The 17,603-nt window shown below is 44.9% G+C and overlaps 1 protein-coding gene across 1 annotated transcript in view; it reads left to right on the top strand.

Moving 5' to 3' along the window:
- ANTXR1 (anthrax toxin receptor 1) overlaps positions 1-17,603 on the top strand; it is a 118,992-nt gene that overhangs the window by 41,506 nt on the left and 59,883 nt on the right. The window contains exon 10 of the mRNA XM_019545887.1: positions 4,962-5,060. Within this exon, the coding sequence (XP_019401432.1) occupies positions 4,962-5,060 (99 nt within the window). The remainder of the gene's footprint in view (positions 1-4,961; positions 5,061-17,603) is intronic.

Genomic DNA, 17,603 nt, shown 5'->3' with positions numbered 1-17,603 from the left:
CTGTGGCCTGACCAGTGCCGCATAGAGGGGGAGGATCACCTCCTTGGACCTGCTTGAGATGCATCTGTGGATGCATGACAAGTTACGGTTGGCCTTCCTGACTGCCTCCCCACATTGGCGTCCCATGTTCATCTTGGAATCAATAATGACTCCAAGATCTCTTTCTGCCTCTGTGCTGACGAGAAGGGAGTTCCCCAGCCTGTTGGTATGGTGCTGGTTCTTCCTCCCCAGGTGCAGTACCTTGTAATTGTTAGTACTGAAACCCATCCTATTCTCATCTGCCCATCCCTGTAACCTGTCCAGTTGGAGCCTCCCTTCTAGTGTGCCCACTTCTCCCCACATCTTAGCGTCATTCGTGAATTTGAACAAGGTGCTTTTCGGCCCCTCGTCCAAGTCACTGATGAAGATGTTGAACAGTGCAGGCCGGAGGACTGAGCCCTGGGGGACCACACTGCCCACATTCCTCTGGGTCCAAAATGACCAGTCCACCACCACTCTCTGGGTGCAGCCCTCCAGCCAATTTGTGACCCATCTGACTGTAGGCATCAACACCACAGTCACCTAATTTTTTGATGAGAATAGGTGAGAGACAATGTTGAAGGCCTTCCTAAACTCCAGAAATACTACATCCATCACAACACCTGCATCCCAAAATTTTGTGACCTGGCTGTAGAAGGCCACCAGGTTGGTCTGACAGGACCTGCCTCTAATGCATCCCTGTTGGTTGCCCCTAAGCATAATCTCCCCTGCTGGCCCCTCGCAGATGTGTTTTTAGATAATTTTCTCAAAGAGCTTCCCCAGGACCGAGGTAAGAGTAACGGGCCTATCGTTTCCTGGGCCCTCCTTCCTCCCGTTTTTGAAAATGGAGACCACATTGGCTCTTTTCCAATCCTCTGGCACCTTGCCAGAGCGCCACTAAAAAGCTGTGCCAGGGTACCACAGTGGGCTCTGCTAATTCCCTCAGCACCCTTGGGTGGCGATCATCTGGACCTGCTGATTTGAAGATGTCCAGTCCCACCAGAAGTTTCCTGACCAGGTCCTCTCTGACCCTGGGCCCGGCTGTGCCTCTCCTGAGTCCATACAGGATTCCGGTGGGGGAGAAATCCTGGTCCCTGCTCAGAAATATGGAGGCAAAGAATTTGTTAAAGAGGTCAGCTTTGTCATCTGGTGCAACCACCTAATTGCCAAGTGTGTCCTGCAGGGGCCCCACGTTACCTGGTGCTTTCTTTTTACTCCCTATATATTTAAAAAAGGACTTCTTGTTGTCTTTGATCTGGGTCTCTACTCCTAGTTCTGTGTTCACCTTAGCCTTCCTAATAGCCCCCCTACAGTCTTGGGCAAAGGAGGTATAATCTTCCTTGATAATGGCCCCTACCTTCTATCGGGTGTGTGCCTCCTTTTTATCTTTCAGATGATCCTGAATGCCTTTGGTGAGCCATGAGGGCTTTTGAACACTCTTGCCGCCTTTGACTCGCATTGGGATTGTTGTCCTTTGGGCTTGGAGGATTGTCTCCTTAAGGAATGACAGCTTATCTTGGACTCCCAACTTCCCTCCCCTCCGGGACCTCAGTGCCTCCCCAACTAATTTCCTTAATTCATTGAAATTGGCTCTCCTGAAGTCCAGGGCTGCTGCCTTGCTGCAGGCCTTTGACAACCTGCACTGGATGGTGAATTCCAGAAGGCGATGATTGCTATAGCCCAGGTGGTCAAGAACTCGCGGCCCCCTCACCAGGTTGTTGCCTGTGGCCAGGACCAAGTCCAGCAAGGCATTTCCCCTGGTGGGACTGTGCACCTCCTGGGTTGCATGGAGGTCCTGTATCTTGGCTAGGAACCTATGTAAGCAGTCAGACCTAACTTACTTCTCCTCCCAGCAGATGTTTAGGTAGTTTAGGTCACTGATGATGACCATGTCATCCCTTGACTTAACTGCCTCTGCGAGCTGACCTGAGAATTCCTGGTCCAGCTCTTCAGCCCTTAATTGGGCTGAATCAAACCAGGGACCGAAGCTTCGCACAGCCCTAGAAACTCTCCCTTCTGAAATCTGCTCTCTGTGCTGTTAGATTCAAATAAACATTGGAACATGATCATTCTTACTGAGGCTATTAATTATAATTTCAAGTTAGATCAGCAGGGCACTATCTGTATGCTGTGTTTTTCAAGTCCTGTATCCCAGGGCTTTAGATCTCTAGGGTCAGTCTTAAGGACTTTCCATTCCCCCACCCTCCAGAGCTTAGCACTGCTCCCCCGTTCTTCCTGAATGAGCTTGGACAATACACAATGGGATTGAAAGCCAGCCTCCTTGGCTAGATGTGATGGGATGGTCTGCAGCTGACCCTTATTGGCTCTAAGAGAATGGAGCCTGGACTGCAGCCCAGATTCCAGAACAAATGTGCTCCTTGGACAACTCTAGTGCACAAGTCCCTTAGGGGTTGGGGTGGGGGGAAGGGTGGTCCTTGGGGGTGGGGGCAGTGTCTCCTGTAATAAATACACAAGGGAAAAAAAGCCCTTTGAATCAGAAGAAACTGGCTCAGTTCTGCTGCCAGGAATTTTCGAAAGGCAGAGAGGGCATTTAGGACAGAGATTATGTTGTGATGCCCTGATTACTCAAGCATTTTCTCTGAGATAAATCATAAACATTTTCCCCACATGATCCACAGTGATTGAAAGACAAAGAAGGAAGGTGACAATAGGCAGGGAGAGGTGGTGCCTGGTGTCTGTCTGTACATCTCTCCTGCTGCAGCTGAAGATGTCAGTTCAATCTCAGAACTTCTTTCAGTATTTTCTATCCCAGTTTTGGGCTCCCAGGGCTGCCATCTTTTTCTATAATCTTTCTTTCCATACAGGACAAATTACTGATTGGCAGTTTTGGGATGTAGCTGGCAGTTTAATGTTGTAATACTTGTATGATAAATCACATATTATTTTAATCACCTTTGCTGGCACTAAAAGCAGTAAGAAGGTTTTCTCCCTTGTTGCCCTTAGCAAGAAGCTGTAAATCACCATTGTGTCTGCTTCCAGAAAAAGGTTTCTGGGAGCACAGACCAGAATAGCTCTTGTTTCACCTTTTCAAAGGCTACAGTATGCTCTCCTCCCCATACTGGCTGTGGCTAGGAGGTGGTCAAAATTTCCCACCACAGTAATCACTGATTCATCTGCACTGGTTGCAGCAACTCTGGAAACTATTGTAGACAAGGCTCCAGGAGACTGGTAGTACTTTAACTACGTCATCCAGCTGTGCTTGCTCAAACCTGGGGTGTCTAGCACACCACTTAAAGGCTAGGAACAGATATTCAAAAAGCCTGAATCTGAATTGATTCAATCTTTGCAGGTTAGTTTAACCTGGCTAGGCTAAATCAATTTTGTAACTGGACAAACATCCCAGAAATGCAGACACATGCCTATAGTGGCTCAGGCTAGAAGCCGGGGGATGATACAGCAGCCCTCCCTTCCCTTATACAGGGCTGAGCTGAGGGGAGTGTGACCAGGCCTGGACAGGATGCTTTGATTATTCTGTTCCTCCTGAGCAGCCCAGCAGGGAATGTTTATCACCTCTAACTATAACTCTAACTCTGTGTTTATCAACCCATTAAGAAAACAAAGTCTCTCTCCATTAACTAAAGGAGCTCTTCTTAAACAGCTCTCCCAAGGAAGGACATTAAGGTACCTGTTGATTAGCTCCAAAAAGCCTGTCCACCTGTCCTCTCCCACAGTACAAAACATAGCCAGCACATGGTCTGCTAGCTAATGCTGAGGTGCCTGAACTGGAAACACAAAGAACTAATTATAATTTGCTTTCTTATATGAACTACAAAGTTATGAAATGGAAAACAGCTCACCACTGAATCACTGTGTTGCTCTGCACATTTTGGCTTTGATCCTGGCCCCTTTTCCTTGTTAACTGGTCTGCATTAAACAAGCAGCTGGGATCCTACATAAGACAGAGGTGTGGGGAGAATAATCCCTGCTTAGCAGGGAGAATCCAGGCAGATGCCCTGTGCCTGCAAGTCTCTGCCACAGCTCTGGCCACAGAGCAAAGGGGAGGAGCCAGCTCTGATGAGGAACAGAGAGCCACGCCCAGCCCAGAGAACATACTGGGATGCTGGCGGTGTCTAGTTTAGCTTAAACCAGCAAAGAGTCTGGGACAGAGATTGCATAAACCGGTTTGACCCAAATCAGTTCAGTCTGATACTACATTCAACCAGGTTTATCTCAAACTGGTTTCAGCCATTTTCAAACTGGTCTATGCACACTGAATATCTGTTCTGTTACAGGTTTAAAACAGTTTCTGATCATTTAAACTGTTTTATATGTAATGTCTGTCCCTAGCCAAAATGTTGGTAGTTATCACGGCCACACACTGTTGTTGCCTATTGTTGCTGCCACCAAAGCAGCTGAATCAGCATTAGCAGTAAAACTCTGGAGAAAATGTTAGCTGGGCCCCAAGAAGCACAGGGCCTGTGATCATGGATAGTTTTATGCATGCATGCTAAGCCTGGAAGATGGTCTACCAAAAGATTTGTGGCTACCCTCCTGGGTAGTGTTGTAAAATGAGACAGGCGCAAGAACACTGAGGCTTCTTTACTTGCTTCTGGGAAAATGATACTTGAAGCCAGTCAAGATTTGTGAACTGAAAGATTTTTCTTCCTCTGAAAATGGCAGTTTTGTCAATAACACAAGGCTGTATGAAAACGATGACCAGTTTTGGTTTTCTTTCATGAAGTGTTCAAGGGAACAAGTGTAAAGAAATTAATAAAAGGTTTTGTTTAGATTTTCAGTGACAAAAAGTTGAACGAGAATGGGAATTTGCATTCCATTTTGAGAGGATGATATGAAGCTAAAATCTCTGTGTTCTATTCGGCCAAATGCTTCCAAAACTGAAAATTTCAGAGGAAGAAATTTCAAATGAAGTCCTTTTGCCATAGAAACCTAGGTCAAATAACTCCTCACATCTTTTCTTTTAGAATCGTTCCAGGTTGTGGTGAGAGGGAATGGATTTCGACATGCCCGTAATGTTGACAGAGTCCTCTGCAGCTTCAAGATCAATGACACAGTTACTTTCAGTAAGTGTTTTTTTTTTTTCCCAATAACTCCCTTGCTTTACCAGAGGACACTTGCCTCCAACCCATCTCACTGTTTAGTTCCCCTGATTTCTAAGCTGATTGTTAGAAGGGGAGTTCTGAATGACCCTGTGCAATGTGTAATTGAGGGTTAGTGTCTGTGCTGCAGTCAGGTGAGAGCCCTACTCCTTCTATACACATTTGAGGGGTGCTTACTAATGCTTCATTAAGTTGCAGTCAAAGGAAAATGGGGTGTGATGGAAAGAGCCAAGTGAATGCAGAATGCTGCAAGCCCACATAAAAAGTGATGGGCTTTTTCCTTGTGACTGTCAGCCTTCCCTGTGCCTAGACAGAAGCAGATTTGACTGTCAGGGAGATTCTGTAGCTAGTACTTAGAAACACTCTAAAAACTAGACCCAGACACATTCACTAATTCAGCACTTCTTACATATTATATGAGGGGTAAGGGTAAAATAAAAGGTTTAAAAATGAATCTGTTAATGCCAGGCTGCAAAAGCCTTTCAGTGTTTCCATCAGAAATCAGAAAATATTCAGTAGAAAGCCACAAAAACTTTTCACTTGTTGGTGGCCAAGAACTGAAATTTACTCTGATTTGAGGCTGTTGCTTTTTCTTTTCTTTTTTTCGATGAAAACATGAGAGTTTTTAATGAGAGGGGATGTTTCTTTGTAAACATTTCCACCCAGTAAGAGGCCTTTTTTTCTATTATAAAAGGTTAATGGAAACATTTCAGCCTACTGAATTCTATTTCAGTTCTCTATTCTTGGTCATCCCCAGGCCTAGAAACCCTTTGAGGGAACAAGCCTTCAGTGTCTTTTGACTTCTTGAAGGAGATTGAGCATGTGCATGTGTTCAGCAGGATTTAAATTTGGGGACCACCTAGGGGATGATTCTCAAAGTGTGTGGGAGGAGATTAAAGAAAATATTGGCTTTTAAATTATACCCTAATGTTTGTGGTTCCAGAGTATCGTTTGAAATATGGTTAAACAAGCATGGCAATTTTTCTAACAGTGCAGCTGTTTTATTATAAACCATGTCCCAGGCTATTAGAGTTATGGCTCTGAATTCAAGCGGTGTTTACTGAAATGTCTTGGCTGAGAAACTTGTAGGCACTTGGGGGTCTCAAAATGAAGCCTGATTCCTGCTCTGTCTCCTGGTTACAAGGCTTTCTGGTTGGTGGGTTGGACATTTCTTAAAAGCCACAAAGACAAAGCAGACAACAAACATGAAGTGCAACATTATTGGTACATCTCAAGCCCCAAGGTTTCTCAAGTTGACTGTATCTACATCTGTCCCCAAGTGACTTGCCTTATGCCAGCTAGAGAGTCTGTGGCAAATCTAAGACTACAACTTGGTTATCTGATGTCCAGCTCTGTCTTTAACCTCAAGAGCGTCTTTAGAAATATTTCATTGAGCAAGGACCATGGTGAAAGTTCAGCAGCATTTTCTCATTACAGTAAGACAGCACAGCACATCTGTCATGTAAACTAAAATCTCTGTACTGAATCTGCTATAAATAAGAGGGATAAAATTAGAGCAGTGACATGAGTTGATTTCTGAGTCATTTTTATGCACTGCATCAGTCAGTCCTTTCTGTAGAGAGTTTTCATCTCATAGATTTTCAAGTTCTGTCCAATGGACAGACCTGGCACTGCTCCTCTGGCCTATGGGGCAAAGGGTTGGGCACCTCTGCCTTGATCCATTGGTGAGATGCAACCATTTCTAGGGCGGAAGAGTGCTTAGCTGTTGACCAGTCCCCAGCATTGCATATTGACAGATGAGGAGTGCTTTGTCCAAGTGAAACAACAGGGAGAATTTTAGGCTGTCTGAATGTAGTTACCCAGCTGGATTCTAGCCAGGCCATTGTGGAAGACAATCTATTCTAGCAAATAAAGCTTTGGGGTCTTTAATCACCAGGAGTGGCCAGACCCTCATGTTGTCATATACATAGCAGCCACACTCTAACTCTGTATGTGGGACAGCTCCACAGGAAAAGGATGGTGGGACTGTAGCATATGCTAGTGTGCCTGGGCTCAGTAAAGTGTGCATTCCCAGGACTTAGCACTCCAGAGTGCAAAGCAGATGCTAAAACCTGCACTGCTATATTTTCACTGCTATTGTCACCCCTGCTAACTAGATTAAGGGTTGGGCACCTCTGCCTTGATCCCCTTGCTTGTGGACTTTCTGGGCTCAAGTTTCAAATGCAATACAAAGAGGAGAGGGAGGGCAAGGAGTCAAATGGAGATTCAGGGTGACCTTGTCCCTGGAAGATCAACAGAGCTGCTTGCCTTGGATTGGGCTGCCAGCAGGAGTTGAGCATAGGGATTTACAGTAGAGATGGTTGGAGGGTGTGGCCTTGAGGGTTCCAGTTGTAGATAAGACTGGAAGTACAGAAGGATTTGAAATATGGGTCTTAAACATCATTTGACTTCTGTAGCTTGGGCTATTTAAAAAGATGGTATAAAAATGTTGATAACACTTAGCCATTCCTGTCCAAAGTTATTACAGCACTCCACAAAGCAAGCAGAACTTTGCTGTTCCCATTTTAGAACTAGGAAAACTTAGGTATAGGCAAAGGGTGCAGCTTGCCCAAAGTGTGCCGGGCTCAAAACTGTGGGGAAAATCCATGATTTGGTCCTGTCAGACTAGCACCCTACAATGTGCTTTATGTGTCTTCCCTTTGAAGCTGCGTTCAGGTGCATCCTCTTTTTCTGAACCTATGTGCCTATTCCTAGGGGGTTTTTACCAGCAGGTGATTCCCCTCACAATACCTTTGTGAAGAAGGGGAGTTTTTTTCCCATTTCACAGTGGGAAAGTGAAGCATAGTATGGAGCTAATTGCCCAATGTCAAGAAGGCCTGTGGCAGACTAGTGCCATAAGCACTAGACCATCCTCATTGTCTACCAAGTCTCATTGTTATTTTCTTTACCCCCACTTTTTCTCTCCAGTGGAGACTAGAGAATCGTGTTAGCACCAGTCATTACTGAGTCCCTCTGCCAATAGCTGGGATATTTATCTCTGTATTGCAAAAAGAGATATTAGCTGTGATGCACCGTCTGTGTTTTAACCAGCTGCTTCTTCATAACCACTTGCCAGCTCGGCATCCTCAGGCTCAGCTAATGCCAGGCATTCCAGAACACATCCAAAAGCATTCATGGAGCTGGGTAATGTCATCAGTCAGCTTGATGTTAGGGCAGAACACACTGACTGAATAGTATCTGGCTTATACAATGGGAGGAACCATAGCAGATGAAGGTTACCTCACTCACAAACACTGTGACCTGGTAATCACAGGTGGGGGGAATTGAGAAAAGTTTCTTCCACTGCTTTTGCATGCTTAATGTATGCATCTGTCTGAGTGCTTATAATAGTGCCTGTCATCATCAGTTTGAAGCAGCTCCCAGAAAAAATAGCTTCAATTCCTACAACAACGAAGGTGCTTTACATGTCTGACTTCTTCTAGTGCCCATCAAGTTTTTGTGGGAAGTGAGGAAAAAAACTCATCTATTATCCACAAAACTGGTATAATGGCCAGAAAGGATTTCCCCTAGCAGCCACTATGCATCAGCCCTGACTGGGAGGGAATTCGTCTGGTATAATGAAAGGGAGTCATTCAGTTTGCAAGGCCCTGTCAGTCCCAACCTTTCATGCCTGTTTGTCACTAATTATTTCAATGCAGACATTGGGGGCTGGACCAGTACCTATCTTAAGTTTTTTATTCCACAGTCCTAGCCTGAACTGGGTGGTGGACCTAGAGGTAGAAGGTCACACACCCCTGTTACTGAGCCTCACTGGAGATAAAATGCTGTGTCCCTCGCTTGTGAGCCCCTGGAAATGACAGGCTGAGTCCCCAGGTTATCCATTGTGACCTCTGTACCCCTTGTATTTCTTTTGCAGCGACTTCAACAGCTTCTGGTTCTGGGGCCAAATACTTTGGTATAAATCAGTGCAACTCCACTGACTTCCACTTGAAGAAGTTGGCAGCAAGAGAAAATGTTATCCCCTTACTATTCTGTTACACTAGAAGTGCTGCAGCTCCAGCCTGCATTCTTGCTGTGTCTTTTTGACATTTGGCTGTAACAAGCTTAGAACCAGAGTTAATTCAATTAGGGAGTAATGGAAACCTTATGGAGACTGGGTAACTCAGCTGTTTTGTTTGCTTCAGACTTCTCAACTTCTGATTGTATCAGGGAGGGGAAGGTATTTTCAAAGACCACATTAAGCCAGCAGTTACTAAAACCTTAGATAAACCCAGATAAGACTCATAACAAGACAGACAGGACTCAGTGAAGTTTTTAAAGCTACAGAGAATAGATTTTTTTTTTTATTGGGATTTTTGGCAAAAGGAAGGAAACAGGTAAGGGGAGAGAGTCAGCTCATAATAGTTACAGGATTAAAAAAAGAGAACGAGAGGAGAAACCTCTGCTAAGGTCATTCTGTTTGGAGCCAAGTTATGATCAGCTGTATGTTCACCAGCAGGATTTTTCTTTAGCCAGCAAGGCCTGGTTAGAAATGCCTTTGGACTATGTGACGTCAAATAGATTTTTCTAGGCAGATCCTAATTACAGTCCACCTGAATCTCTCGCATTGCTAATATAGTTTTCTGTTCCTATTGTTTCAATATTGCCAAGAAACCCCAAGATTAGAGACTTATTTTTAAGCAGTGTACATAGTGGTAGTCCTTGTCCCAAACAATTTACCACCTGAATAGATGGACAAAGGATAGGAGAGGAAAAAGAAGTGAAGCAATCCTGCAGTAGCATAGTGGGTCAGAGGCAGAGCTAGGAAAGCAATCCTGGACTCCTGAGTCTGAATGCTCGACTCAAGCCACTGGCCCGAATTTGATTAAACAACATGAGCTAGCCTGAATTAGCCACCAGAAGCAGGGCTGCAGGAAATATTAGGGCAGAGGAGTGATACTTTGTTGCCAGAGGTGCAGAGCTAAGGGAGAAAGAAGGAAAACCAGACCAGAACATGTGTGCATGTACCAGCTATCAATAGGGAGTGAGGTTTATCGTCCAAACTATGCAGCAGCATCTCTGCTAACTCCCCACCCAGCTCCTTCTACAATTCACCTTCCTTCCTTTCTCAATCCTTCCTCCTTGCCTTCGTGCCCTGTTTCCTTTGGCTGCATTGCTCTTATGTTTTCTCTCTGCCTTTAGTCACTGCTAGCATGGGAGCCTTCTGCTCTTCACAACCTGGGTTTGCTTCGCTGAATCATCCTCTCTCTTCGGGTCTGTCCTGGACCCTTGCCAGTCTTTTCTTGCTTTTATCTTTTATTCCTCTCTGCTGTGGCATTATTAGAACTGTAGCTACGTGTGTGCAAATGACACAGAGTATTTGGGGATGGAGGAAATGGGGTTGCTTTGCCCAGGGCAGACAGAGCAGCCTATGGACTGATGCAGCCATCAGCACAAGCATTTGGTATTGCCAACCCCACCGTGTCAAAAATCATGGGACAGACTCTTAAAAATCAAGATATTTGGAAAGTAAATCATAAAATGCTATCTTTTGTGTGGGTGGTTTGGGGGGGGGTATTATTTGTGAAGGTGTGGGGGGTTTAGAGCCCAAGGAAGGGGGGTCGCCACATACTCTGGCAGGATGTGGGGTATTCTGGGCCAGGAGTGAGGGGCAGAAGCAGGGCTGGGAGGGCTGTGGCTTGGGAGTGAGGGGCAGACACATGCACACAGACAGCCAGTCACCCATGGCTCTGTTACATGACTCACCCCAGGCCCCGGGCCCCATTCACCCCAGTCCCTGGCCCACTTCCTCCCTCACAGGTGCGGGGGTGCAGATCAAGGCCCCAGCTCCCCCGTCAGAGTTTATTTAGCTTGGAAATCAGGAGTCTCATGATTTTTTCATGAGAGTTGGCATTACTGAGCATTGGGAAGACAGTATGCTCTGGTCGAGAGGCCACTGGAAGGGGATGCAGAGACCTGGATTCTGGTTCAGAATTGGCTGCTCATTGCTGCGTGCCTTTGAGCCACCCTACCTCTGTGTGTGCGTGCCTCTGTTTCTGCTTTAGCTTATGACACCACCTCTCCATGGGTGGTTGTGTTTGTAGCATGCTTATGTATGTAAGAGTAAGGGATGTTATTATGACATGGGGGCTCTGTGACCCGGGCTGCAGGGCCATGGTGGAAATGATGGGACATGCCCTAAGACTCTCTCCAAAGAGATGGACCTTTTGTACAGAGGCACGTGCAGTCTTTCTGAGCTGTCAGCTGTTAGCACAAGTGGTGATACAATGGCACGCAAGTTTTATTAGCAGCATTTGTTTAGCGTGCGTTTGAACTGGAAATAAAATCCCAAGCACAGCAGATGAACCCATCAGGAAAAAAACAAATCCCTTCCAGCTCCTTTCACTCTTTTCTACAAATCACTCTGAATGTGATATCACAGCTCAATATTTATCCATTTCCCCCTAAACATCCCCTAAATCTGTCTTGGATGTTTTTGGCTCTTAGAGCCCATATATCCCTATACAAGGCAGGGAAATTATAGCATAATTTCAGTATGGTTTTCGTTACAGCTTTAGCAAAATGTTTATTTCTTATTTACGGGGCCCTTTAATAGGCAATTTCTCTAGCTCAGGGAATGCACCAGTGTCTCTTTCTACATTCTTATTTCCCCACAAATGGGTTTCAAGTTGAAAAAGGATCTTTTCTTGGAGGGAAATCACAAGCACTAGAGTAAGAGGAAAAGTCAGCCAGGATAAACTAAGATCACTCGTTAGTAGATGGTGTGAAGATTTCCAAAGTATTTTCTTGGTCTTCTGCCCTCGTGACTGAGGAACAGCAGAAATGCTAACCTTCAAGATGGGTGAGTCTTAAATGTTTCCCCAGTGAGCAGATCCTTGAATGGAGAAACCAAGTGCTACATTGCAGCACAGAGCACTTGGGGCAAGGATTGCTTCAGGAATCAGTGCATGGCTATTATTTGCACTATGGTAGCTCAGCTCATCCTGATAGGGTTACCCCACTTGAAGACTGGATGCTTTTCTGACAGATATTGTTTGGCGAAGCTTAAATTCTTAAGAGGCAACTGGAACTTGTACAGCCGGTATTCTGTAAAAGGACAAGCTGGAAGAGAGAATAGTCCCTTCTAGCCTTAAACTTTAAGAAAAGGTAGGTAAAGCATCCAGGTGGGGAGAGCTCAGGATGTCAACGAGATGACTGAGTAGCATCAGTCAACTGACAACGCAAGGACACGGCTAATTCTTGGGCTCCGATTTTGCCCTCAGACCAGTTTTTTCACTGGTGTAACTTCTTTGACTTCCCTGAAGTTATTTTTCCTGCAGTGAAGAAGTGAAGTCAGGGTCTGCAGACAGGTTTCTAAAAAAGCCGAGGTGCATCTGTTTTATGGGTGGTCAACTAGAGGCATAAAGAAGACCTTCTTTTCAGATGGTGCTTGCCCTGGCTGTGTGGTTCTTAAACCATCCCAAGTTGGACCACTCAGAAGTGAAAGAACTCCATTTCATTAATCAATTTCTAAAATCCCTTCCATAATTTTCATGCATTTCCTATTCAGTCTTGCCTCCTTTTGTCTCTATAGCATTAACTTGTAGCCCAAAGGAGCCTGTTTTACACACAGTCGCGTTCTGTGGCTGAATGGAAATGGTTCTGTCTTATTTGGTGACTCTGCTTTGGTCCTTTGCTCACTTGAATTCTAGCAAAACTTCCATTCTTGGTAAAGCACATCAGCAACTTTCTGTGCAATCCAGCGTTTGTTTCTTTTACCTTATGGTTACAGATTGAAGAGAGTCCAAGCCTTGGCTAAGAGGAAGGCAGTTGGTAAAACCTCACTGATGACAGTAGCAGCAAATAACTGTCTAAAGCCAGGCTCAGTGGGTTTTACAGGCCATAAATATTTGTTGAGCAAGGGAGGTAAAGGTTGAAGAGTGGAATCACATGAGTTTGTGTCATATCTTATTGACTGAGATCTGTGCATGTAGGGTAGCTGTCCCCCGGGCAGTAGTGATACAAGCTTCTCAAGCAGGCTGACTTGAAAATGTACCCCCATTCTTTACTTGAGGGCCTATCCTTGGGGTTAAAAGTTTCTTTAATGTCCATGTAGCCATGGAGAGATGTAGGGACTTACCCAGGATTATGCCGCCAGTTGGTGGTAGAGCAGTTGGCAAACAGAAGAGAACTCATTTCCTGTCTCTCAGTCCATTGCCCTATCTACTAAGCTGCTCTTCCTCCTGACATCAGCAGTTCTGCAGCTTATGTTGTGAATTGAGATGAGTCCAAACCACAGAGTTCAGATTTGGCATTAGATCCAAAGTGTGTGAAAGTGTGGGTTCATCTGTAACAGCAAAGGAACAGAGGGAGCTCTTCTGGAACCTGCAGCAGGGAACAGAATTGCTTCAGATGCTTCCTAGAGATACAGGCTCCATAGTTGATGAAAGGCATTTTTTGTTTTGTTTCCCAATGTAGTTTTCCAGGAAGGAGTCAGATGGCTGGAGTTATGCAAACCAAATGGATCATCTTTTGTTTAGAGCAAAGAAAAGTTGTCACTCATTTTTGTGGTGAACCAAAGCATTCTCCAAACAAAATAATCCCTCTCTGAAGCCAGACTGGCCAGCTCTGGGGTACAACAGACCCATGGGACTATGAAGCTGATAAACTTTTTGGGGAAGAGTAGATTTAATTTTGGTTCTGGAGAGTGGGGTGGGGGCAAAAATGCTTATTAAATATTCTAAGCAAAAAGCCTTGCAAAATAAAACTGGCTTTTGGTGCTTTGCAGATTGGAACAGCAAATGTCCCTTGGCCTTTAGCTTGCTGTTACTACAAGAAGGAAGTAATTGAGATGGTGGGGGCTGGTTCTCTTGTCACGCATGCATTGGTGTGACTCCTTAAACTCCTCTGGAGTTTCACCAGATTTATCCCTATGTAAGTAAGGGTGAATCTGGCTAGCCAGGGTCTTTGAAGTCTTAGCACCTTGCTTTCCAGTGATGTGCACCTTGTGAAGCCTTCTACAGTTGTGCCAAGGGGTGTGGGGTGCTGCTGTTTTTATCAGCCCCTTGGCAAACTTGTGAATGCTTGCAGTAGTGGCAAGTTGTAAACAGCTTTAAGCCTCAATTTGATCTCCCTGCCAGCGGCATCAAACAGTCTTCGACAGGACTGAAAGGTCTGTGAAGAAGATTTTGGTGCCTTTGGGCATTTGTACATGTGACAATATTACCATGCACATGTGATGAAAACTTCCCTTTGTGTGACTTAATGGCATCACACTACATGTATGCGAGTTTTGGGGTTTTAAATAAGTTTGCATAGTCACAAACTAAGCCACAACCTGATGTAGTTTAGTTTGCAATGTTGCAACTTGGAATATTGGAGCCATTAATCTGTCAGGACACACCTCCCCCTAACCCTAACACCCCTCCCCTCCACCCCCCCAGCTGTGGGAGAGGCAGGCAGGCCTGCCAAAGAAAAAGATCAGGCCCCTCGCTGCTTCCATCTTCAGTAGGCATCTGTGACCACCAGGACACCTGAGATGCCCTGGGACAGTGTAGGAAGGTGGCAGGAGGGTGGCTGGGTGTGCTGGTGGCCGGAAGAGGTGCCACCAGCACACCCAGGGATGGAGCATGGGGTGCTGGAAGCCCGGAGCGACTCTAGGAAGAGTTGGAGCGGGTGCCTCTGACCTGGGGCAGCACCCAGCCCACTAGCAGCCCACCCAGGTGGCCCTGGGGGCACCACTGCTGCAGAAAGAAGGACTGGAGCTTCCCGCAGCTCAGGGGCTGCTTGGCCCACTGGCAGCTTGCCCTCCCTGGCCAAAGGAGAGGTAAGGAGGCTCTGCCAGGGGAGAGGCAGGAGGATCAAGCCCCTTGCCGCTTCTGTCTTCAGCAGGTGCCTGCAGCCACCAGGACAATGACATGTATATAGTGTCAGAAAAATAAAACCCACTGTTTCAATTAAAAACTCACCATTTCAATTTAGGGGACATAGAATGAAACCCTGAAAAGCTAAACCCCCGCCACATGTATGAGCGCCCTTGGAGCCTGCACAGAATGGATGATGCTAACCACTGTGAAAGGTTCCCTCAGGTCAGGAAGTGGTCTTAAGTTCTCTCTCTGCCTCGTTACAATCCCTCACCTAATGTAGAGCATCCATCATACTGCTCTACTGTGTAAGGGAGAACCAACAAACCCAGAGTGAAATCAGCTGTCATCAGCTGAGCTGTGTACCCTAAACCCCAGCCCTCCATTGCAAATAAGGATAATTGCAATTTTAATTTAGTTTTACTTTGGGCAAGAAAAAATGTCTTTTACATCAACATGGAAACTTCCCTGGAAAACATCACATTTTGACCTCATTTTCTTCAGAAAGCTGAAAACTCAAAACCATGAATGAAAACTTCTGGGGAAATTTTCAACAGAAGCTAATCTTTTCCATTATCATTAAAATATTTCATGGGAATAAAAAAAAGATAATTTCCCAAATTACTTTAGAAATGTTTCTCTTATTCTGCTGCCCAAGCAGGGAAATATGCTCATGAAATATGTATGAGCAAGGCACATTCTGGAGTAACTACTGTTGTATTGCAAAATAAATATTTATCTTCAGTGAGAGATGCTGCTTCGGGAATGGCACCGAGAGAATTCTCTCCTGTCCCTGGGGTGTTTTTTACAGCCACTTGCAGAGCCTGTGATCTCACTCTGTCCACTTTCTCAGAAACTTGTCCCTTGCAGCACAACGTCCTGGCCTTCCTTATATCTGAAGAAGTGCTGCTTCTGACCCACTGGGGAAAGATCAGTATTTCATAGAGGGCTTTCTTGCTCCTGTGGGTTGATCTGTATTGAGCAGCAGCTGCTCAATAGCCAGTTAAAAGCTTTAAAAGTTCTGAAGTTGAAGAGGAGAATTCTTCAAAGAAATTCATGGTGTCCTTTTAAGTTTTGGGCCTCCTCCAAGCTTCCTCTTTTTTGATAATGGCATATCAATTGAAGCCAAATCCCTAAAAATAGAGCACCAAAAACTCAGGGGAGGTCAGCTCCCATCTCACCTTAGAAAAGAAGTGGCCAGATTTTTAGATCTGCTCCATTCATACCCATTCCTGTTATTGTGGTCTGCTTTTAGTAGATGTTGAACACTCCTGCAAATCTGGCTTCCAGGTGCTCACATTACATATGCTCTGAGAAATAAATTAGCTGTTATTGAGACAACCCCTCAGGGAGTAAAGTCTCCTGCTTTTCACTTTCCCTTCTTTAAATAACAAACAAGATGGCAGCACATCAATTTTCAGTCCAAACTGTACTTAATGAAATTACAAGTTAATGGGAATCACTCGGCTTTTGGGCATCTTGCTATGTATTTAGGACCTGCCTAATATGGGGCGTGGAGGCAAGCCAGTTTGTTGTAAATTTTGAATGATATATTGCTGTCATGGAGAAGAGTCCTGCTGTGCACTGCAAGAGGGACTTCTGCACTGAGAATCCACCTTCTGTCTTACTTGAGGCTTCAGTACGTCAACATACGCTCATTGGCACAGGAGCTGGATCTGTCAGTTTGTATCAGCCAACAGCTACGATTTGGGGAGAGACTCAGGTTTCATTTAGAACCAGATGCCATCCATTCGCAGTGCCAGAACAGGGGGAAAAACTCTAACTCAGACCTCGGACCTGATTTTTTGTTCATGTTAACAATCTGGTAGATGCAACGGGGCTTCAGACTGAGTGTAAATGTGATTAATTCCTACTTGAAGGCCCCTTTACAAAGCCACAGAAGCACAAAGCAACTTGAATATAAATTGGGTTTTTGGTGTATTCTGCAGCAAGTTGGTTATCTATAACCCATTCCTCTTCTATAACGGGCAGATGCTGCTGAAGTATGACAAACATGGATTCATTGCATTAATCTGGCTTCCCTCTTCATTTTGTCTGTTGTCTTTTGTCTTGTTCAAGAAATGCAAGAAGCACTCAGTAGTGTGGGTCCAGGCTGAAGAGGTCCCAGTGAACATGTCTTAGAATATCCCTAGCATAATTTCATAATGGTCCGTTTTGCTGGGCTACCGGAGTGAACAAACCACTAGACAAGGATAATCATGACAAATCAGATATAATTAATATTTAGGGATGCACCTATAAATAGGTAAAGGCTTCCTCTGTGTTTAACCGGCGTTCTAAACATGTTATAGACATGAGTGTTATATGTTAGTGCTTCAGGTGTTTGAATGGTTTTCACAAAATACTTTGTAATACAAAATGGGGTTTAAACCCAAATGCTTAATCTTTAGGTTGTTATTTTGGGGGTTTCATATTTATTTTGGGTTACATGTTTTTGGTTTCCCCCCCACACACAAAAAATAGACCCAACTTCTTCATTTGGGAAGGTTTGTTTTCTCTCCTTTTCTTCTCCTTGCCCATCTTCTCCAGTGGAAGAAGAGGAAAGGAGATGACTGAGGGGAAACTAAAAGTGAAAAATTCCACAGAACTTTTCAAGCCAAATAGAGAAGTGTATGGTTTTATTTTTACCAGCTCTAGTTATAAATTGTTGTAACCATATCTATAGAAGATGCTGGAGACATTT

The sequence above is a fragment of the Crocodylus porosus genome, unplaced genomic scaffold (assembly GCF_001723895.1).
Source record: "Crocodylus porosus isolate Cpor-Errol unplaced genomic scaffold, CroPor_comp1, whole genome shotgun sequence".
NCBI classification, from domain to species: Eukaryota; Metazoa; Chordata; order Crocodylia; family Crocodylidae; genus Crocodylus; species Crocodylus porosus.
Note: the sequence above shows the minus strand (reverse complement) of the source record. Positions and strands in the feature narration are given on the sequence as shown.